Here is a 23,783-nt window from a genome sequence, read left to right as displayed (position 1 = left end):
CTAATGTAAGGGTCAGCTTCTGTCATCTGCAAGTGGAAGCAATCTTTTTTTTTGACTAAAACAAATTTGCCTGTTTTCTTTAACCATTAATATTTGAACCACAGGTTAACTATGCAAGCTTCAGTGAAGGTACATTTCTAATTAAAATGAAGGTAACTGAAAGCGAATGGTATCGAAAACATGGGCAGAAGTACAGTTAGAGCACATTACAGTGTTATGCCAGCCTCAGAGGCAAGTAGGCCTTGAGTAATTGCATTAGTACCTCAACTATATATTCATTACTGACCTTGGAAGTTGCATAACTTGCACTGAACATTTGCTGGGTAAGTGACACAAAGGGACAACGAGCCATGTTTGAACTTAGCACAGATTCTTCGCTTTATGATATGATTGAGGCTCAGGAATATTTGAGATCCTAATCCCACACTTGCTGTCAGAGAACCTGCTTCATAGATCATTCTAAAAGCTGCTAATTCTGCCGCCGGACTCATGGGAACTGATTTTCTTCTTCTTTAAGATAGCAAGGACGCACAAAATTGTCCTGAAAACGTAATACAAACTCCCGGAAAGTGGACATTCATCTATTACTGCATCAATATTCTCAGAGCTACTCTGCAACAACGTACAACAAACCCTCGGGCATGGGAGCTTGGCTGTAGTCATTGGATTCCCAAGCTCTTATAAAACCGGGAGACTTCTCCTAGTGGGAGTTGGTGCACTGAAAAATAAATAACTTTACAGAATAAGGCATCAGTCACCAGCCTGTGTGGAAAATTGGCTCACATTGCAAACATCTCCAGTCCCTGCCAGAAACAACTTGAAGGCATAGAAAATACTGGGTCATGGTGACTTGCACTGCCACTGACAATTCAATAGTAAATTCACTCTGGAGTCCTTTATCTCCCACATGGCATATCACTGGCATGGCCTTCCAGCTTAACCTCAGGGTTTTAAGCAGTGCTCCATGGAGTCACCCTCACAAGCTCCTGATGAATTCAACTCTTTAACACTGACCAGCCTCTTGTTTCAGATTTTGTTGTCGGGTGAAATATTCCATGTAAAATTGCTAAATAACTGACCATCTTCCCCCAAATGGGCACAACATGATAAAGTGGTTCTAATAGCAGAACCGAAAATGTGTTGCTGGAAAAGCGCAGCAGGTCAGGCAGCATCCAAGGAGCAGGAGAATCCACGTTTCGGGTATGAGCCCTTCTTCAGGAATGCATCTGCAGTCCTCACTTTCCCCTAATAGCAGAACCACTTACTTCCAGGTTTAAAGTCAAGTTTTCTTGAGTTCTCTGCCCAGTGGTATGTCCGATCCACAATATCATTATTGTCATTAGTATAGGGCAAGGAGGCTAGTCCCAAATCCATCCCAGTCGGAGCAGGGATCAAAACCCACACTGTTTATACCTATCTGATTCATACCAGACGTCCAGCCAATCGGGAGCCCAAACAAATCCGGGTTGCTGAGCAACGTACGCTTTTCCAGGCATATTGTAGTTTGCAGTTATGGACTGTGGTAATAGAGGCTCCAATTCTGTCCATCACAGTTGACCAGATACTCCCCCATCCTGACCAACTATCACTGATGTCGGTTGAAAGAATTTATAAGTTGACACTCAACCTGCTTGGCCACGGTGGGAATATGGTTTCCACAATCATCGTGTCTTGGGGTGGAACATGAACGCGAATGCAAGAACAGAACCCACTCACCACAAGACTTCCTCAGTTTAGTTTTTTTTTCTCTATTTCCAATTACTGAGGTAAACTCCTGGAACCTCAAATAGGACAATATGTACAGCAGCCAACTCTATAGCGGGCAAATTTGGATGATGAAAGATTGTTAATGGACTTCTAAGAAGGGAGCACCCAAAGAGGGAAGATAAACAAAAATGATGATTAACAAGATTTGCCCCTCAATGTAATCTTCAGGTAAGCAACTGGAAGAATGCCCAATGCTGTCAATGGAGGCCAGTCCCATTTGGAATGGTAGACCTCATTACCTCAGAGTGGGGAGGGCCAGGAGCAGAAGCAAGTGTGCCAGGACAACCCATCATCACCAAACCACTGCAATATCAAGCAGTCCAAACAAAGCCCAGGCCCAGATAAAAGGGAGAATGTGAAGAAACAGGTTGGTAATTTGGGATGGGTGAAAAGGGTGGTTGTGGGGGGCAGGTGTTTCCAGATCAGAAATGACCCAGGTTATTTTGTTCAGAGGAAAGGAACAATCCTATTCCATGGGGCCACTGAAAGTACTTTTGGGCCTCTCTTTAGCTTGGCTCTAACTGAAAGCTAAGCTGATAGGAGCCCAATTTGACATCTAAATTAGCTGGACCACAGTTTCAGATATCTATTGAGAACCTTGGTTGGCCCGCATTGATGATGAGATAGAAGGATTGAGGTGCTAGTTCTTCCCCATGATTTACAGCATGCTCTCACTCAACTTCCTCTGGGCAGAGAAACCAATTCTAAAGAAGAATCATATCAGACTTGACTTGATTCTGATTGAGTTACTCCAGCAGTTTCTATTTTTATTTAAGATTTCCAGCATTTTCAGAATTGAACTTTTATTCAAAATCACCTCCACCACTTTCAGAGAAGTGAGAATAAGAGTGCATTTTGCCGCAACTAATTGAGACACAATCCACTATACAATTGGATACACATTTAAATTGCACGTAATAAAGTTGCAATAAGCCAGAAACCAGTTTCAAAATGGACAGCTTGAGTTGAAGACATAGTATCAATGGGGTGGATGCCTTCTGGGCTGTACTTTCTGCAATACCTCAATGCTTCCTTTTCTCTCCCACCTCCTCCCCCCACACTCTCTCTCTAAGCTCTATCCTCTTAACAAAATTGTTAGCAATTGACATATTTTTTGCAGTGAAAGCTTTACTCAGCAAGATTGCTTGGGTAAACAAGAAATCTTAGTGCTTATGTCAAATTACAAGATCTAACGGTGTGCAGGTTAGGTGGATTGGCCATGCTAAATTGCCCATGATGCCCAGGGATATGTAGGTTGGGTGGATTACTTATGGTAAATGCAGGGTTACAGGGATTGGGGAGGGGGTGTGGGTGGGTCTGGGTGGGATGCTCTTCAGAAGATTGGCATGGACTTGATGGGCTGAATGGCCTGCTTCCACACTGTAGGGATTCCATGATCCTAGAAAATGTGCCTCAAGTTGCACACTGAAAGACACTGGTGCAGGAGATAAGCAGTCATAGTGTATGCTGTGCTGCAATCTTGCATAGATCTCAGGAAGGCACTAGAGTTTTAAGACAGCTACAAAACACCACAACATGTGATGGTAGGTAAAAACAATAACTGCAGATGCTGGAAACCAGATTCTGGATTAGTGGTGCTGGAAGAGCACAGCAGTTTAGGCAGCATCCGAGGAGCAGTGACGGTCCAGTGTAAGAGATCTTCATCTTAGTTTCTGTTCATTAAGGCATCCATTTAATATTGCATGTAATATAGTAGTAGTCCTAGTAAGCATACCAGACTGTATATGTGAATCTGAGATGTTATACTGTGTACATGATTGAGAAAAGGTCTCATTATGTGATTTTTCAGATAAGGGTAGCAAACAGTTGTTGAGTTGGTGACAGCTTCCATTGGCGTGGAAGCTTTTCAGAGTTGAAAAATATGGTGCTGGAAAAACACAGCAGGCCAGACAACATCCGAGAAGCAGGAGAATCGATGTTTCGGGCATAAGCCCTTCTTCAGGATTCATGAAACGTCGATTCTCCTGCTCCTCTGATGCTGCCTGGCCTGCTGTGTTTTTCCAGCACCACATTTTCAACTCTGGTCTTGAGCATCTGCAGTCCTCACTTTCTCCTAGTGGAAGCTTTTCAGGAAGGTTTGCAAGAGAAACCAACCAGAGATACCGGAGGGATAGATAATCCTCATAGGTCAATAAAACTTACAGATCCTACAGACAAACTTGAGGGTTGGCACAATCAATAGTATACCCAAAGATATCAAGGCCCGTGGACAGGATATCTGTCCACACGCAATAAGGAAATGATTTGCCTTCAATAAATTTGCAAGGCATATGGCAGAAAATCTCATTGGCTGAAGCAGTACACTGCAGCAAAAGCTCCAGGAGCAACAAAGAACCATGTATGTGTCCAAATAGAATGACTTCAAGCTACGATAAAGACCAGTTGTTATCCCATGTGTCTATGCAGGGATCGAGAAACTGGGACTTGATCATTTACATGATGCGCCAAAGGCTGATGAACACATCTCACACTTTCAATCTCTTGAAAAACATTAATGCTATCACACTTCCCAAAGTGTTTGCAAAAACTCAAATTATCCGTCCTCAGAAAATTGGTGACACCTTCACAGTTGTCTAAGATTGAATTGCCAATGTACTTCCCCTGTGAATTCTGACATGGGAAGTCAGGATGAAACTCAAAAAGTAAAACTTTCAGCATAGAACAGTTCCCCAATTCCACATGCAGGATTGATAGTTCTGCAGTGCAAATACAGTTAATCTGCCTTGATGTCACAGATGTTCTACACTGCAGATACTGCTCAAGTGTCAATTGTGAATCTACCATTCTAACACTTATCATGATGCATGGAATCAATCAGACAAGCAGAGATACCCAACGGATATCTCTTCAAACTATTCAAAAATATTTGTAAAACTGAATATGACAGAACAGAACAATGTGGGTGTAACGACTGCGAACAGTGTGGGTGGCACGGCGCCAGGGACCTGGATTTAATTCCACCCTTGGTGTGACGTTTGCACATTTTCCCCTGCATCTGCATGGGTTTCCTCCGGGTGCTCCGGTTTCCTTCCACAGTCCAAAGATGTACATGTTCAGGTGGATTGGTCATGCTAAATTGCCCATAGTGCCCAGGGATGTGTAGGCTAGGTGGATTAGCCATGGGTAATGCAGGGTTACAATGATAGGGTTGGTCTGGATGGAATGCTCTTCAGAGGGTTGGTGTGGACTTGGTGGGGCAAATGGCCGGCTTTCTATGATTCACTTCACTTCCTTCTGATTTAGTGGTGCCAGAATCTCAGCTCTCTGCTGCGGAGAGAAAAATGTAAGTTCAAGAGGAAGAGGCTAAAAACGAAATCGTATCCAATCCTGAGAGTACTGAAATGAGGCGAAGTCTTTAGGTGATACCACCGTTCAACTCACAAGGAAAGAAAGAAAAGCGGGAAGATTATAAGCTTCATTTATCTGATCAGATGAAACAATTGCCTGTTTACAAGAGGATATGGAGGAACTTGCGTATGAAGTCAATCATGCTCAGCAGGAGCAGCTATGGAAACATCACCTTGAGTTTGAAGCAATGCTGGAGAAAATAGCATTCGTGCAAATACAGGTGGAGATGCACAGCACATACAAAAAAACTACAAATCATTAATGAGAACATTCTTTCAAAAATAAAGGCCAGCAATTATACTAAAGCAGGACAGAGAGGAGGTCAAACAACCACTGAAGCATTAAGTAGAAGAGGCCCAGACTTCAAAGAAAATAAAAAGGAAAAGAAAAGGTTGGACAGACTGAACAGTTATTGGAGCAGGAGGTACCAATAGTTTGACGTACAAAAGCTCTTTAAATGTCGAATGTTGTTGAATGGAAGTGGATGTCTGTCTGGGTGCTCCTTTTCATGCCCTAACCTTTGACCCTGGGGCTGTCCACTTCCTGCCTATCCCTGGTGCATGATTGTCGGGGGCTCCTTGGCTGTGAATAGCTAACTGGCATGGCTAGGTGTTTCATCTGTGTTGCCATTTCCGTTTCTGCCCTCAGAACCCTGCAAAGCAAGAGGCAGATTCTGCCTGACGTGTTTTAAAAAATGTACGTAAATGGTCCAAGAAGCCCCAAGAGAGGGCAGAATACTGGCATGAGGAGGTTCTTACCATGACCTTATTTGCAAGGCTTTTTATTTGGGATCGGGGAGGAAGAAGAGATCAAGTAGATTAGGTTTCACCCATTAGCTGACATTCACAATGGCATATAGAAGCCCATCAGTCTACTATTGACTGGCATGGAACCGGGTGAGCACTGAGTCACCAGATAGAAAGTTACAGAGACTGGTGTCTGCTTCAATGTGCAAACAAACATCCATCGTGACGCCAGACTGTTAGTGGCTATTATAGTCTGCTTTTGTCTGACATCTGTGCTGCTTCCATAACACTTTTGCAAAGGTCAAAATGTACATTGAAAATCATAGCAGCCTTTGTAGTCTCTCCTAGCACTTTTATCCCCACATAAAAAATACTTCAAGTCTTAGAGGTTAAAAATGTAATTAGAATGTATGGTAAAGTCAAAGGATACCTTAACCAAGTTAACAAATGCTTGTGAATATGTAAAGTTGCCAGAAAGCCTGATGTGACTGCAACATTATCCCCTCAGAATACTCGATGGACCTATTACAGGTGATGTAAAGCAATACTGGCCGACTGGAAAATCACAACTCTTTATGGATTCCCTAAACTGAGTGCCAGACTGATGCTTGTTCAGTACATCGTGTGAAAGCAATCTTTAGAAAGTAAAGAATAATACTAAGCGCTCTTCATCTTGCTGAGGATAATTGTTAAATTCCATTCAGTGCTAAAGTTCATTTGCATTCATTCAAGATTAGCAATGTTTCAGGACAAACCCATCAGGGTAAAAAGTGCATTCATTTCACAGCAGCTAACGGCTTCCAGCTAAACATGAGCTGGTTGACAGAAGTCACTTGTCAAGGTTAAAATTACAACAATGATTACAATTCTACCGCGATCACCATACAGGCTACAAGATCTGGAAATCTGATCTAGACAATGTGTATGTACTTTCCCAACAGCATTTTAGGGGCCCTCAGTTAATACCATCATGTTTCAAAATAGTATTATGTCATTGTTTGATTTGTTGGTACTTGATTGGCAAATTCCTCAGGCATAACAGATCCAAAGCCGAGCATCTGCTTAGGAGGCAGCGATGGCCTACTGGTATTATTGCTGGACTGTTAATCTAGAGACCCAGGGAAAGTTCTGGGTTTGAATCCCACCACAGCAGATGGTGGAATTTGAATTCAATAAAAATTTTGGAATTAAGAGTCTAATGATAACCATGTTCATTGTTAGGGAAAAGCCCATCTGGTTCCCCAGCATCCTTTAGGGAAGGAAACTGTCATTCTTACCTATTCTGACCTACATGTGACTCCAGATCCACAATGTGACTGACCTTTACCTGCCCTCTGGACAATTAGGGATGGACAATGAATGGTGCCTAGCCAGAGACACCATGAATGAATAAAAAGAAATTAAAGGATCCATGGCAAAGTGTTTGAAGGGTAAAGTTTCCATTGCAGTCATAAACTGTTTCCAGTGCTTCAAAGCTTTTCAAACAATTTTGAAAATTCAGACACATGAATGTAGCCACAATTATTTGGAGCAATTATCTCATTTTCCAGTCTCTGTTGGCTGCCTTCGCAGTTTCCAAATGTAAGAATCATAATTGTTGCAAACTTTCTTCTACCTTATCATTTGATGCACTTGTGTTTCTCAGCTTGAATCTTGTGAGACTGCTGTTTCTCTAGGTCAGCAACTTAAATAGAAAATTTCTTACATCACTGAAATAAATTCACACAGTGGAGTTAAGTAAAAATCCAATTTCTGAAAATTCTTTAAGGGCTTAATTTTGAATCAGTGCAGTTAGAATAGTCATTTTGAATTCAAAAAATGATGAGAAATTAGAAACAGGAGAAGCAAGGGATGTACACATCCTTAAATCATTAGAAAATTAATGCAGAGGTACACAAAGTAATCAAAATCTAATCGAATATTGGCTGGTTGCTGGAATGAAGGGATTGCTCTATCGAAAAAAGCTAAATAGGTTCAGCCTTTATTCCCTGGAGTTTGGAAGAAAGAGGGGTGATCCTAGTGAAACATACAAAATCCTGAGAAGGCTTGAGAAAATAGATACTGAAATGATGTTTCCACAATGGGGAATCTCGAACTAGAGGACCGGTTAGCAAATAAGGGGACACTCATTTAAAAATTGAGGTGTGAAGGAATTTCATCTCTCAGACTGTAGTAAACGTCTAGGGCTCTCTCCCCCAGAGAGTCGTGGAGGCTAGATCACTTGACAAGGTTTTGAAATATCAGAGAGTTGAAGGATATAAGTAGCTGGCACAAAAGAAATGTTGATGAGACAGATCATCTTACTGAAAGGGGATCAGACTTGAGGGCCTAACCCTGTTTCTTATGTTTATGTCAAAAGAGCTGAAATGCAAAGGGGAGAAATTTATACATCAGTTTTTGAAGTTTCTTGGTCAGACACCAATCAGAAACAGTGTTCAGTTTTGGCCATCACACCCCTGGAAGAGTCGAAAAGTGTGGCGCTGGAAAAGCACAGCAAGTCAGGCAGCATCCGAGAAGCAGGAAAATCAACATTTCAGGCATAAGCTCTTCATCAGGCGTATGCCTGAAATGTTGATTGTCCTGGTCCTCAGATGCTACATGACAGGTTGCATTTTTCCAGCGCCACACTTTTCGACTCTGATCTCCAGCATGTGCAGATCTCACTTTCTCCACACCTCAGGAAAGAGTTATACTGGCCTTTCATGGGGTGCAGTGCAGAGTAGATTTACAGCAGGACTTAGAGGGTTCAACAGGCGTATGCCTGAAATGTTGATTGTCCTGGTCCTCAGACAGGTTGCATTTTTCCAGCGCCACACTTTTCGACTCTGATCTCCAGCATGTGCAGATTTCACTTTCTCCACACCTCAGGAAAGAGTTATACTGGCCTTTCATGGGGTGCAGTGCAGAGTAGATTTACAGCAGGACTTAGAGGGTTCAATAAAGAGGTTGGATTCCATAAACTGGCTCCTACTCCCCAGACTTTAAAAAGACTGAGGGGGTGCTCCAATTGACAGGTCTAACATGATGGAAGAATGTAGTGAGGGCATAGAAGGAGAATCTATGTCCTCTAATGGCAGAACGGGACAGCACAATCTTAACACTGGAGCTAGGACATTAAGGATTGAAATTAGGAATGACTTTTTCCCACAAGGGTAGTGGAAATCTGGAATTCTCTCCTCTCAGAAATAGAGCTATTTAAAATTTCAAGAACGAGATACCAAATTTTGATTAGGTAAAATTATCACAGGAATGGGCAGGCAAATCAAATTGAAGTACAAATCAGCCATGAGTTAGTTGACTTGTGATTCAAGTTCAAGGGGCTGACTGGCCTTTCTTGTTTATTAATTTAAAAATATACACACAATAAAATATTTCTGATCTTTCTTTCTGCTTAATTATTCCACAAATCGTTCAGCTTCCCTAGTACATCTTTCTACTATGATCAATTGAAATGTGCTGTTTTGCAACAATTTCAAATACCTTACTTTGTACCGGTTTGTAAAATCTCTTGCCTTGCTTTCCTAGATTCTGGAATTGATAGTCACACAGATCTAATGAATCCAGCAAAAGAAATTCACATTGGTTTCCACAATGATACCCCACAACAAAGTACAACATTAGCAGGGAACGTGGTTTAAACATCTCATGGCATGCTTTTGACATCAAACCAGCATTACTGTCCAGTGAGTCACAACTCAAGTCGCTTGCCCATTACGCTGTAATAGCCAAGAAGCCAATTTCTTCCACCATGAAACAATCAAGAATATTTTGTTCCATTTGCTGTGAATTTGTACCAGGCTTGCGGGAATGGAACCACTAAACTGTCACGTGTATAATCACTTCTGTGAAGCCCGGTGTGTTACTGATGTCTACTAACCTGTAACTGAAGTAGCCCGTGCACATTGACTGTGAATATTTTGCTGTTGCTTTCCAGCCCAACTATAACTTCGAGGGAACTGAAGGGAAACAGTTCAATACACAATTAAAGGTAGACAAAAACAGAATTGAGTAGATCATTAGACACATAATTATAACTTCCATTGACCTTAAGAAATAGATACACTGTTACTCAAAGTTTCATAAATGCGGGAAGATCTAAAGACTGGAGAAAAACATGGCAAAGAAGTACCAAAGTAGAGCGTCTCTAAGAAAAAAAAGAAAAGTATCTGTGTACAATATTAGCTCCATTGCATACTCAAAAGGTCTATGCCCGTAGGCACTGGGATATGGGGAATATTCAGGTTTGGGCTAGCAAATAAGTTTCATGCCATGCAAGTATCAGGCAATATCCCAAAGAGAATTTAACCTGAAACCAACACAGAAATTGCTGGAGAAACTCAGCAGATCTGGCAACATCTTTGGGGAGAAAGTAGATTCAACATCTTGAGTCCAAGAACCCTTCCTTAGAACTCAGAGTCACTGGTTTTGAAATATTAACTCTGCTTTCTCCCCATAGATGCTGCCAGAGCTGCTGAGTTTCTCCAGCAATTTCTTCTTTGGTTTCACACCTCCAGTTCTTCATTTTATTTGAAGAGAATTTAACCTGTTCCTCTTGATATCTCAATGGCATCACCGTCACTGAATCCCCCCAATATCAATATCTGGGCAGTGACCACTGAGCAGAAACTGAACTGTACCAACCATATAAATGCTGTGGCCACAAAAGTAGGTTAGAAACTACAAATTCTGAGGCAAATAGCACACCTCCTGACTCCCCAGTGCCTGTCCACCATCTCATAGAAGAATCATAGAATCTCTACAGTCGGGAAGCAGGCCATTTGGCCCATCTAGTCCACCCAGATCCTCTGAAGAGCATCTCACCCAGATCTACATCCCTACTTTGTCCTTGCACAAGGCACAAGTGTGATAGATCACACTCCATTTGACAGCATGAGTGCAATGGCAAGCAAACTTACATCCATGGAACTATATTGCCAGTCCTGCACTGTCACAATCCTGGAACACACTTCCTAATAGCACTGTGGATGTAGGTCAGTGCTGCCTTCACTACAGCAATGAGGGATGGGCAACAAATGTTGCCTTAGCCAGCAACACCTACAACCTGGAATACAAATGGGTGACACAGTGGCTCAGTGGTTAGCACTGCTGCCTCACAGCACCAGGGACCTGGGTTTGATTCCAGCCTTGGGCGACGTCTGTGTGGAGTTTGTACATTCTCCCCATGTCTGCGTGGGTTTCCTCCAGTTTCCTCCCATGTTCCAAAAGATCTGCAGGTCAGGTGAACTGGCCGTGCTAAATTACCCATAGTGTTAGGTGCATTAGTCAGGGGTAAATGTAGGGGAATGGGTCTGGGTTGGTTACTCTTCAGAGGGTCAGTTTGGACTTGTTGGGCCAAAGGGTCTGTTTCCACACTGTAGGGAATCTAATCTAATCTTAAAGGAAATGTCAGCGTCTACAGACACGATAAAGGTCAGATTTCTGTCTAGTTATATGTTAAACACTTGATATTCAAAAAAAAAGATTAATTCACATTTTAAGTGACTTGCTTCAGCGTTGTTCCCTACAAAATGCAAAAACTAAAGACAGTCTTTATTTTTGTAACCTGATTATCCGATAGGTAACTGTGGCATTTTTGAAGGATTTTTGAGATTTTTCCTTGTGGGTCAAAGCAACCATCAGGCTAAAGTTTTACTGTTAGCTATTTATGAAGACAGAATAAAATAGGCATCTCATATTGGCTAACATGCGTAGGTTGACTGCTGCTATTGTAGCATTTGGATAGAGACCCATGCGTCGTGTTTGGTACAGAGTCATGAATTGAAACTATTCAATTTGAATAAAAGCATCTTGTGAGGCTGCCCACAGTTTCTCTCTGTTTAACAGATATATTTTCAGGGCAAATGTCATTTTGAATCCTATGAATGGTTGGTCAGCAAACATAACTCAGAGAAAGAGTTTTTTAAAAAATTCCTTTGTCCTGGGACATCTTCAAAGAAACTGAGAACTATAGACTGTACTGCAGCTAAACAGCAAGAGTCATCAAGGGGACATCAACAATTCAGAAAACTCTGTGGTGGACGCCCACATGTCGAGTGTTAGAGGGTTCATTTCAGAGAAATAGCCTTGCGTTTTGACATTTTGAGAGCAGTGAATTTGGGGACTGTTATAAATATATGAATAAGATTTCAGGGTCACAGGAATGTAGCGGCAGGCAGGAAGGCGGTTTGAAGTGTGTCTACTTCAACATCAAGAGCATCCGGAATAAGGTGGGTGAACGTGCAGCATGGGACTTTGAAGTTGTGGCCATTTCAGAGACATGGATAGAGCAGGGACAGGAATGGGTGTTGCATGTTCCAGGGTTTAGATGTTTCAGTAAGATCAGAGAAGGTGGTAAACGAAGGGAAGGTGTGGCATTGCTAGTAAAGGACAGTATTATGGTGGCAGAGAGGATATTTGAGGACTCGTCTACTGAGGTAGTATGAGCTGAGGTTAGAAACAGGAGAGGTCACCCTGTTGGGAGTTTTCTGAAAGTTGCCACCTAGGTTAATAGGATTGTTAAGTAAGCATATGGTGTGTTAACTTTTACTGGTAGAGGGATTGAGTTTCGGAGCCATGAGATCATGTTGCAGCAGTGCAAATCTCTGGTGCAGAAGCACTTTGTACGGTTCTGGTCGCTGCATTATAGGAAGGATGTGGAAGCATTGGAAAGGGTGCAGAGGAGATTTACTTGGATGTTGCCAGGTATGGAGGGAAGGTCTTATGAGGAAAGGCTGAGGAACTTCAGGCTGTTTTCATTAGAGAGAAGGTTAAAAGATGACTTAATAGAGGCATACAAGATGATCAGAGGATTAGATAGGGTGGACAGTGAGAGCCTTTTTCCTTGGATGGTGATGGCTAGCACAAGGGGACGTAGCTTTAAATTGAGGGGTAAGAGATATAGGACAGATGTCAGAGTTAGGTTCTTTACTCTGAGAGTAGTAAGGACCTGCAACACTCTGCCTGCAACAGTAGTGGACTTGCCAACGTTATTGGCATTTAAATGGTTGCTGGGTAAACATATGGATGATAATGGAATAGTGTAGATTAGATGGGCTTTAGATTGGTTTCACAAGTTGGCGCAACATCAAGGGCCGAAGGGCCTGTACTGCACTGTAATGTTCTATGTTCTATATATCACATATATCTTGCACTCTTCATTTCCTGTTAATTCTTCAATGGACCTATCCATAGTGCGATCACCCTACTAACACAATGTGTAATCTTCAGCCTATCGCAGAGGATGAGGAGATTACTCAACAGCACACGATATATTCCACACAGCAGAAGTGCAGTGTTATGCATAAAATGTAAAACATGTGGTAAGCAAGAGTAATTAACTCTGTTGTTTTGGGAACTTTGGAGAGAATTGGCTGTTGTGTTTCCTCACATAACAACAGTGATTGTACTTCAAGACTACCTCATGGACAGCACAGTCCTTTGGGATGTCCGAAGATCATGAAAGGATGTTGTATAAACACAACTCCTCTTTTACATTCTCTTAAAGCATGAGACAAAGCTGGCAGAATGTGAGTGATGAGTTAAGATAGTTCAGATAAATGATTAGCTTCTTTTAAACATTGAAATATAACAGCATGGGTATGGTATTGAGTTTGGTTTCTCCAGACTCTTCAGAAAAGGATGACGATTGAACAGAAAGACATATGATTTCTCATTACATTTACAATATAATCTGAAAAGTCCTATGTATTAATCACTTTGGAGCATTTGTGATGAAGGTGAATTAAGCAGCCATTTTACAATGATGAGATGCCACAAGCAGCAATTATCCCTTTGATCAGTGATGCTGGGGCTTGAGTGAGTTGATGGGAAATCACAGTAGGTTTGTTGCTCCAACAACAAAATGGTAGGGTTTTTAGGTCTCAGTTTGACATGGTGGCTGTATTTTTAACTATTTTTAATGCGGAGGGATGTTGAAGAGCTAGCAATAATCAGATAGTTACTCCAGGCTGAACACAATACAAAGGTTTCAACTTTTTAACAACAGGGGAAGTTAGTCTCCCCATTTACTTAAACAAGGAATTATAAGGGTTAAAAGAGGCTATGAAATGTCCTTGGAAATCAGGATTAAGGAGAATCCCAAGGCTTTTTATATGTATAATAGGAGCAAGAAAGTGGCTAGGGAAAGGGTACTGATATCCTAAGGGAGGCAAGGGAGGAGATTGCTGAGGCCATGACAGAGATCTTTGTATTCTCGTTAATCATAGGCAAGGGCCCAGAAGAGTAGAGAATAGCCAATGTTGATCCTTCCTTCAAGAAGGGCAACTGGGGCAATCCAGGAAATTATAGGCCAGTGAGTCAGTAGCAGGGAAAATATTGGAAAGATTCTTAAAGGACAGGGTTTAATTGCATTTGGAAAAGACTGGACTTATTCGGGACAGTCAGCATAGCTTTGTGTGGGGGAGGTCTTGTCTCACAAATTTAATTGACCTTTTTTGAGCAAGTGACGAAGATGATTAATGTGGGTAGGACAGTGGATATTGTCTACTTGGGCTTTACTAAAGTATTTTGTATGCTTGCCTTCACCGGATGGGGTATTAAGTATAAGAGCTGGCAGATCTTGTTAAAATTGTACAAGGCATTGGTTTGGCTGCATTTAGAATACTGTGTACAGTTCTGGTCGCCACATTATCAAAAGGATGTGGATGCTTTGGAGAGGGTGCAGAGAAGGTTTATGAGGATGTTGCCTGGTTTGGAAGGTGCTCGCTATGAAAGAGGTTGAGTATGTTAGGATTGTTTTCATTAGAAAAAAGGAGATTGAGGGGGGTACCTGATTAAGGTCTACAAAATCATGATGGGTATAGACAGGGTAGATAGATATAAGCTTTTTCCCAGGGTGAAGGATTCAATAACGAGAGGTCACGCTTTCAAGGAGAGAGGTGAAAAGCTTAAGGTGGAAACACGGGGCATGTACTTCACACAGAGGGTGGTAGGTGCCTGGAACACATTGCAAGTAGACGTAGTAGAGGTAGGCATGGTAGATTCGTTTAACATGCGTCTGGACAGATGTGTGAGTAGGTGGGGAGCAGAGGGATACAGATGCTTAGGTATTGGACGACAGGTTCAGACAGTGGATCTGGAACAGCTCGGGCTTGGAGGGCCAAAGGGCTGTTCCTGGGCTGTAAATTTTCTTCGTTCTTTGTTCATTTGACAAGGTCCCTTATGATAGCCTAAGTTGCATGGGATCCATGGTGAGTTGGTAAGTTGAATACAAAATTGGCTCGGTCATAGAAGACAGAAGGTAGTTGTGGAGGGGTGTTTTTCTGACTGCGACCAGTGGTTATCCACAAGGATCAATGCTGGGACCTCTGTTGTTTGTAATATATATATAAAAACAATTTGGATGACGATTTAGGTGGTCTAATTAGTAAGTTTGCAGACAAGACGAAAATTGGTGGTGCTGTGGATAGTGAGGAAGGTTGTCAAAGTTTGCAGCAGGATAAAGAGCAATTGGAAAGTTGGACAGAGAAATGCCACAGAATCATTGGGTCATAGAGATGTACAGCACAGAAACAGACCCTTTGGTCCAGCTCATCCATGCCGACCAGATATCCTAAATAAATCTAGCCCCATTTGCCAGCATTTGGCCCATATATCTCTAAACCCTTCCTATTCATATACCCATCCAGATGCCTTTTAAATGCTGCAACTGTACCAGCCTTCACCACTTCCTCTGGCAGCTCATTCCATACATACACCACCCTCAGGTCCCTTGTAAATCTTTCCCCTCTCACCTTGAACTTATGCCCTCTAGTTTTGGACTCCCCCACCCTGGGGAAAAGATCTTGTCTATTTATCATTTCCCTGCCTCTCATGATTTTATCAACCTCTATAAGGTCACCCCTCAGCCCCCGACACTCCAGGGAAAACAGCCCCAGTCTGTTCAGCCTCTCCCTATGGCTCAAAACCTCCAACCCTGGCAACATCCTTGTAAATCTTTTCTGAATCCTTTCAAGTTTCACAACATCCTTCCTATAGCAGGGAGACCAGAATTACACGCAGTATTCCAAAAGTAGCCTAACCAATGTCCTGCACAGCATGACCTCCCAACTCCTATACTAAATGCTCTGACCAATAAAGGCAAGGATACCAAACGCCTCCTTCACTATCGTGTCTATCTGGGACTCCACTTTCCACAAACTATGCATTCCAAGGTCACTTTGTTCAGCAACACTCCCCAGGACCTTACCATTAAATGTATAAGGCTTGCCCTGATTTGCTTTTCCAAAATGTAGCATCTCACATTTATCTAAATTAAACTCCCTCTGCCACTTCTAAGCCCATTGGCCCATCTGATCAAGATCTCATTGTACTCTGACGTAACCTGCTTTGCAGTCTGCTACACCTCCATTTTTAGTTTCATCTGCAAACTTACTAACTATACCTCCTATGTTAACATTCAAATAATTTATGTAAGTGACAAAAAGCAGTGGACCCAGCACCAATCCTTGTGGCACACCACTGGTCACAGGCCTCCAGTCTGAAAAGAACCCTCCACCACCACCTTCTATCTGTTCCCTTTGAGCCAGTTCTGTATCAAATGGCTAATTCTTCCTGTATTCCATGAGATCTAACCTTACTAACCAGTCCACCACGAGGAACCTTGTTGAACACATTACTGAAGTCCATATAGATCACATCCACCACACTACCCTTATCAATCCTCTTTGTTACTTCTTCAAAAAACTCAATCAAGTTAGTGAGACACAATTCCCCACACACAAAGCCATGTTGACTATCCCTAATCAGTCCTTGCCTTTTCAAATACATGTACATCCTGTCCTTCAGGATTCTGTCTAACAACTTGCCCACCACCAATGTCAGGCTATAGTTCCCTGGATTTTCCTTTCTTAAATTGTGGCACCATGTTAGCCAACCTCCAACCTTCTGGCACCTCACCTGTGGCTATCAATCATACAAATATCTCAACAAGGGGCCCAGCAATTACTTCCCTAACATCCCATAGAGTTCTAGGGTACACCTGATGAGGTCCCGGAGGTTTATTGACCTTTATGCGTTTTAAACTGTCCAGCACTGCCTGCTCTGTAATATGGACATTTTGATGCAATTTAATCTGGACAAGTGTGAGGTGATGTATTTTGGGAGGTCAAACATAAGCCAAAAGTATACAGTAAATGACAGGACCCTTAGGAGCATTGATATATATAGAGGGATCATTAGGGTTAAGTCCATTACTCCCTGAAGGTTGCAACACAAGTGGATAAGGCGGTAAAGAAGGTGTATAACATGCTTGCCTTCATCAATCAGGGCACTGAGTATAAAAGCTGAGAAGTCACATCGCAGCTATATAAGACTTCAGTTGGGCCATATTTGGAAGAATTTTGTGCAGTTCTGGTTGCCACACTCTAGGATGTGGAGGCTTTGGAGATGGTGCAGAAGAGGTTTTTGACTGGATTGGAGTGTACTCTATGTAAGGAGAAGCTGGACAAATTTGAATTGTTTTCACTAGAGCGTCAGAGGCTGAGGGGCAACCTGGTAGAAGTATATAATATTATGAGGGGAGTGGATAGTTGGGGTCTCTATCCCAGGGTGGAAATGTCAAATACTAGGGGGCAAAGGTTTAGCGTGACAAGTGAAAACTTTAAATGAGATGTGTGAGTCAAGTTTTTTTAAACAGAGGATTGTAGGTGCTTGGAATGTGCTGCCAGGGAAGGTGGTTTGAAGCAGATATGATAGCAATGTTTAGACATATGCATGAACAGGCAGGGACCGTGAGCAGGTAGATGGAATTAGTTTAGAATAGCATTATGGTCATCACAAACAGAGTGGGCAGAAGGCCTGTACCAGTGCTAGTGTTAGAACAAAAACAAACTGCATTATTTGTTGAATAAGGTCTACAATGGCCAGTTACTTCGGAATGTGTCAGTTATTCAAGTCTAGGAATTCCCATCATCTGCTCTGGGAAATATCTGAAAAGCTGAAGCTGGTGAATTTGGACAGACGTCTCATTTGTGCCTGGCAGTAATCCCATAACAATGTCTATCCATCAGAATCCCATGCCCTCTTAGTGGATCCTGTTCAGTCCTGATAATGGCTTGGAATTTCTGAAGGAATAATTTAAGACAGACTGCGCTCCTGTAATGGTAGGAAATAGCAAGGAAGAAATGATGGGCAATTAGTAGTTCAATGTTGTTCTGAAAAAGCCAGATGACAGGATTCCACTGCACAACTTATTTATGCCCTTGTTTGTCTTATATATTTGCTTAAAAATGTAAACTTAAAACAAGACCTAAAGTTATGGCATTGAGCGAAAGTGGGAGGGGTTTAGGAATTGATAGAGTGGATAGTTGGGCACGTTTGTCATCAGTGAACTTCCAGATATCAAATTGGGAGTCTGTGATCTAACACGTAAAGGCTAACAAACCTGGAATAATGAGAGTACAAAGTACCAAAATCTGGAGTTGTTACAAAGGAAGGAAATCTAACCAAAAGCAAAATACTGTGACTGCTGGAAATCTGAAATAAAAACAGAAAATGCTGCAGGTCTGGCAGCATCTTTGGAGATGGTGTGTGCTGAAGTGGTAGGCAACTGGAAGCTCAGGGAGTTTTTTTTGCGGACTGAAAGTAGGTGTTCTGCAAAGCCGCGGCCCAGTCTGCGCTCTGTCTCCTCGATGTACAGCAGACCACGTTGTGAGCAGCAAATACAACAGACTATACATTGTGTGCACTTCACGTACTTCAACAGCCCACCGTGTTCCCTGGCCAACATCTCTGCCTCAGGTTTGCTCCAGCAAAGCTCAGTAGAGTTTGGAAGAACAGCGCCTCATTTACTGCTTGGGGATGCTGCAGTCTCTGGGACTCGATACTGAATTTAATAATTTTAGGGCCTGAGCACTTTCTCCCATGTTCTTACCCCAAACCCCACACACCAGGCCTTGTCATCACATGGGCTACTACCACAACCATCCCACTGCCAGCTACTAATGGTCCCCATGAGCAGCTATTGATTCTCCCAGGCTGACCTTTACTGTTCTTTAGGTCCAACTGTGCTTACTCTCTCTCTGGGTTCTGTCTCCACCTATTGTTTACTCCCCCCACCGCGACTCATCTTCAGCATATTTTACCAACCTTTTCCTAGCTACAATCAATCCTGAAGAAGAGTTGCTAGACTTGAAATGTTAACTCTGCTTTGTCTCCACAGATGTTGCCAGACCTGCTGAGTTTCTCCAGCAATTTCTGTTTTTGTTTCTGATTTCCAGCATCCGCAGTTTTCTCGTTTGTTTTTGTTTATGGATATTGTAAACCCTGCTGGGATAAAGGGAACTTTCCTATTTCAGGTTTTATATCCCTTCTGTGATTGTGTATTAATTGTGTTTAATTGTAGGGAAGTTCTGGGTATGAACTGAGCCTTGAGACCCTAAAAATACATAGACTGAAACTGTGTTTGTTGAGTTCAGGGTTTAAGCTTATAATCCATAACTCTAGAAACGAATATAACCATTTGTAATGATTCAATGCCAAAAGAAATAGGAGCAGGAGTAGATTATCTGGCACCTCAAATCTGCTCTGCCACACAATATCAACACTGTCTTAATTCCACCTTTCACCCACTCCCTGTGTCCCTGGCTTCCTTGAAAGATCAAAATTCCATCTCAGCTTCAAATGTATCCAACAATGGAGCATCCACAAACATCCACATCCTGGAGTACAGATTTTCAAAGATCAGAGCCCTCTGAGGGACCCACTCACATCAAGATTCCCAAAGTCTGTCCACCATCAATAAGGCACAGGTCAAGAATGTGATGAAATACTTTTTTGGAAGAGGGGGGCAGTATGGTGGCTCAGTGGTTATCACTGCTGCCTCACAGCAGAGGGAGTTGGATTCAATTCCAGCCTTGGCCAACTGGCTGTGTGGAGTTTGCACATTCTCCCTTTGTTTGTGTGGGTTTCTTCCAAGTACACCAGTTTCCTCCCACTGTCCAAAGATGTGCAGGTTAGGTGGATTGTCCATGCTAAATTACCCATTGTGTCCAGGGACATGCAGTTAGGTGGATTAGCCGTGGTGAAAACCCCAAATGGAGTTATGAATGGGATGCTCTTTGGAGGGTCAGTGCAGACTTGATGGGCTGAACGGCCTCTTTCCACACTGTAGGGATTCTAAAAAATGAGCAGCCTTTTCTTCTGAGACTGTGTCCCTAGGTTTCAGATGTTCCAGCCGTGGCAACAACCTCCCAGTGTCTGCCCTGCCAAGCCCCTTCAGAATCTTCAATGAGGTCACCTCTCATCCATTTAAACTCCATGAAATACAGAGCCAATTTGCTCAGCCTCCCATCACAGGCCCCAGATGACTTCCTGGAATAGACTGCCTTCGAAGCCTGTCTCCTAAATTTCCTGCTACATTAAATACCTTCAGGAGAATGAGCTTCATTCTGTTAGTCAATCTCTACACCTTGCAACAGACATCTTGCCAGGAATTAAGACAGTACAGAAGCTAATAGCTGGCAGAGTGCATTCAAATGAGTTTAAACGCTTACGTATTCCGTTGGCAGAGGGACTCGATGCAAATGAGAACTCGCACATTATCCCTTGGACGAAGTGGTCCTTTGCTCTTCATTTCACTGTGATCTAGGTTGGTGAGAATGAAAAATCCATGAGTGATAAAGATCACTTCAAACTAGCTACAATATAAATAAGAAAATACTTTGAATTTTGTTTCTTTTGATGAAAATGGAACCGCTCAGTAGCTCAGCTTGAAGAACATGTTCCTTGTTCTTTTTCCATTTGCAAAGGAAGAAATCACAATGTAAACAACATCCCTTGCTTGATCTAAACTTGTGGCGGGAGACTATGAGTCTACTGCAATTATCTTTCATTAGCATTGTCTACCAGATTCCATAATGCACTGTCTCTATCCTGTAGACTGGCAGTCTGCTCCAGCACTCTATCAATGTTCTTCAATGGTAGGGGATAATGAGAGCAATGTAGAGGAGGGACTCACCCTCTGATTTTCTCTTTCCTTGAAGGAATTTGCCTCGTCTTTGCCTGATACCTGCTCTTGAGAGCCAAACAGCTCTGAGGAACTGACTCATGCATCATTTTAACTCAAGCACTTGCTCTCATTCACAGAAACAAATATCATTTAACCACTCACGCTCTAAAAAGTGGATTTAATTCACCCCTTTATACTTTCCTACACTGTCTGCCTCCCTGGCTGTCCATTCTGGATGTTCATTACTGTATAAGTTAGTCAAATCTTCACTGGAATTTGCAGCTTTCCTCTTCAGTCAGCGTTCCCTTGTTCTAGATCATGAAGCAGAAGCTTTAAGTTCTTTGTTCTCTTAAGAACTGGAATGCTTGAACAAAAGGAACTGAATTACTTTCACTCTCTATCCAGGGTTCAGATTTTGAGTGGGTGCGTTAAGCATGTAACTGGGACATTCACCTCAGAAATGTACAACACAGCCTTATTGACAATGGCACAAGTTCTAAGAGCCTGCATGAATCAATACACAGGCAATGTTTTGCACTATGAACACTGACCCCTCAGTGATAAAGCATTACACAGTTTGAGAGTCAAGGTTCTAAAGCACATTCAGTAGTGCCGCCTCTCTGGGTAACCCATGCTTATGAATCAATGCCCACTATGCCTATCTCACTTCATACATTATAACTCTTAACATTTGTCTGTCATTCCCAGTTGAACAATCAGACATGTGGACAATGAAAAGCATCCCACTATTCTCAAAGCTACAAGGCAGAGGATAGCCCCAGTGGGTTTTTTTCTTTTTGAGTTCTGAAATCTCTTTACATCGTTCAGATATGGGACATGAAGGTTCAAGTTTGTTGCCTTGTTGTGCTCTGCACCAGATCCTGAATTTCTTTGTTGTAGTGAATGCAGAGTAGAATCTTTCACAAAACTCGAAATGTGATCCTATTACATTCTGACCATTTAGGATTGTATTGCATCCTGGTGACTATAAGTCTCAAGGTATGGTTAGTTTTCCTCACAGCTGCCTCACGTGAAGCCAAAGAAATATCTCCTAATCCCTGGAGAGCTGTCAAATTGGAGAGGTTCAATTGCTCCTCTTTATTCTCACTCCCTTGTAGATCTCAACGTCTTACCATTCATTAATTTAAGGGCCCCAGATTGGTTTGCTTATTCCCAATTGATTGAATCTACCCAATACCAATTTCAGGTCAATTACAAGCTTGTTAAAAAGATATGGATTTTTGTCTCCAAGTAGTCCCCAGTCAGGTAGGGACACATTCTCAGACAACCGTCCTCGTGACTACGGTCATTATTGAAGTTTGTCCCACAACCATCCTTCTGGTTATTTTAACCAATTTTAACCAATCAGTGTGTCTGGTTATTTTAACCAGACACACTGATTATATGCATCGAGAGCAGCTGGGACGTGAACATGGGTCTCCTGGTTCAGAGGTGGGTACACTACCACAGCACTATGAGGTGCCCTTAAATGAGTTCCATCATCTGCCATGGTGGGCTTCGAACACATGTCCCCAGAACATTGGTTAGGGGCTCTGCATCATTGGCATCACCGCCTCCCCTCAAAATATTTTGAAATTGATATGTTCAGACATGTTGTGACACATTTCCTGTATGTTCAAGATTTGAATCTGAAGCTTTACTTGCCGAGAGGTAGGGACCCTATCACTGTGCCACAACAGCCCTACAGTGAGTCTTGTGTCCTGTAGCCACTTCTCAATCCACTTTAGACTTGACACACATTTATCCTCATACACCAATCATTAATTCTTTAACAATTAGAATCCCAGAAGAGGAGAAACAGGCCATTCGGCCGAACTAATCCACACCTACCCTTCAAACAGCAACCCACCCAGACCCATCTCCTGACCTGTAACTCTGCATTTTCCCATGGCTAACACACCTAACCTACACATCCCTGGACAGTACGGGTAATTTAACATGGCCAATCCACCTTGCCTGCATAGCTTTGGACTGTGCGAGGAAACCAGAGCACTTGGAAAAAACCCATGCAGACAGAGGGAGAGCATGCAAACTCCACACAGTTACTCGAGGCTGGAATTGAACACAGGTCTCTGGTGCTATGAGGCAGCAGTGCTAGACATGGAGTTGCCCCTCTCGTATCATCGTAACAAAGTGAAATGTTTGAAACACAGAACAAGTTAACAGCAAGGACCATCATCCTCAGAGAATTCCAGTAAATTGTCAGACAACATCTAATTTTGTTTTGATGTTTCCTGGCCAATTACTTCAACTCCTCATATCATAAATCTCTCTGACAGATTGATCGTACTCTAATCTTTTCAGAGATTACAACTATTGTTGTATTATGATCTACCTGAGTGTTTGATAACATGGCCAGATAATTTAACAGGAAGTAATGTTTGGTAATGATTTTCTGGGAATGAACTATCTTATCCTCCATCAGGTCTTGCAAGTGGGAGTGAGGCACATCAGTGGATAAAAAAAACTATATGATTTCGGGAATTTCAAACTATTCAAACTGCTACTGAGCCGACTGCTTAACAATGTTATGGGAGATACAGCCCAAAGGATTTTGAATGAGATAACTTGCTGATTTTCTCTGACAGTTAGCAGTCAGAAAAGATTCAGGGATTTGTAAGAAGTCTGTTGGAGTCGTTTAGGAGAAAGTGAGGTCTGCAGATGCTGGAGATCAGAGCTGGAAATGTGTTGCTGGAAAAGCGCAGCAGGTCAGGCAGCATCCAGGGAACAGGAGAATCGACGTTTCAGGCATAAGCCCTTCTTCAGGAATGAGGAAAGTTTGTCCAGCAGGCTAAGATAAAAGGTAGGGAGGAGGGACTTGGGGGAGGGGCGTCGGAAATGTGATAGGTGGAAAGAGGTCAAGGTGAGGGTGATGGGTCAGACTGGGGTGGGGGCGGAGAGGTCAGGAAGAA

At 42.4% G+C, this 23,783-nt stretch overlaps 1 protein-coding gene across 3 annotated transcripts in view; it reads right to left on the bottom strand.

Annotated features, from left to right (window-relative positions):
- Window positions 1-23,783, bottom strand: part of c1qtnf12 (C1q and TNF related 12) — a 96,020-nt gene that overhangs the window by 6,671 nt on the left and 65,566 nt on the right. For all 3 annotated transcript variants that reach the window (XM_043675814.1, XM_043675813.1, XM_043675815.1), the window contains 2 exons: window positions 20,396-20,486; window positions 9,760-9,838 (listed from right to left, as the gene is read on the bottom strand). In XM_043675814.1, coding sequence (XP_043531749.1) covers window positions 9,760-9,838; window positions 20,396-20,486 — 170 coding nt within the window. The remainder of the gene's footprint in view (window positions 1-9,759; window positions 9,839-20,395; window positions 20,487-23,783) is intronic.

The sequence above is a fragment of the Chiloscyllium plagiosum genome, chromosome 34 (assembly GCF_004010195.1).
Source record: "Chiloscyllium plagiosum isolate BGI_BamShark_2017 chromosome 34, ASM401019v2, whole genome shotgun sequence".
NCBI classification, from domain to species: domain Eukaryota; kingdom Metazoa; phylum Chordata; class Chondrichthyes; order Orectolobiformes; family Hemiscylliidae; genus Chiloscyllium; species Chiloscyllium plagiosum.
Note: the sequence above shows the minus strand (reverse complement) of the source record. Positions and strands in the feature narration are given on the sequence as shown.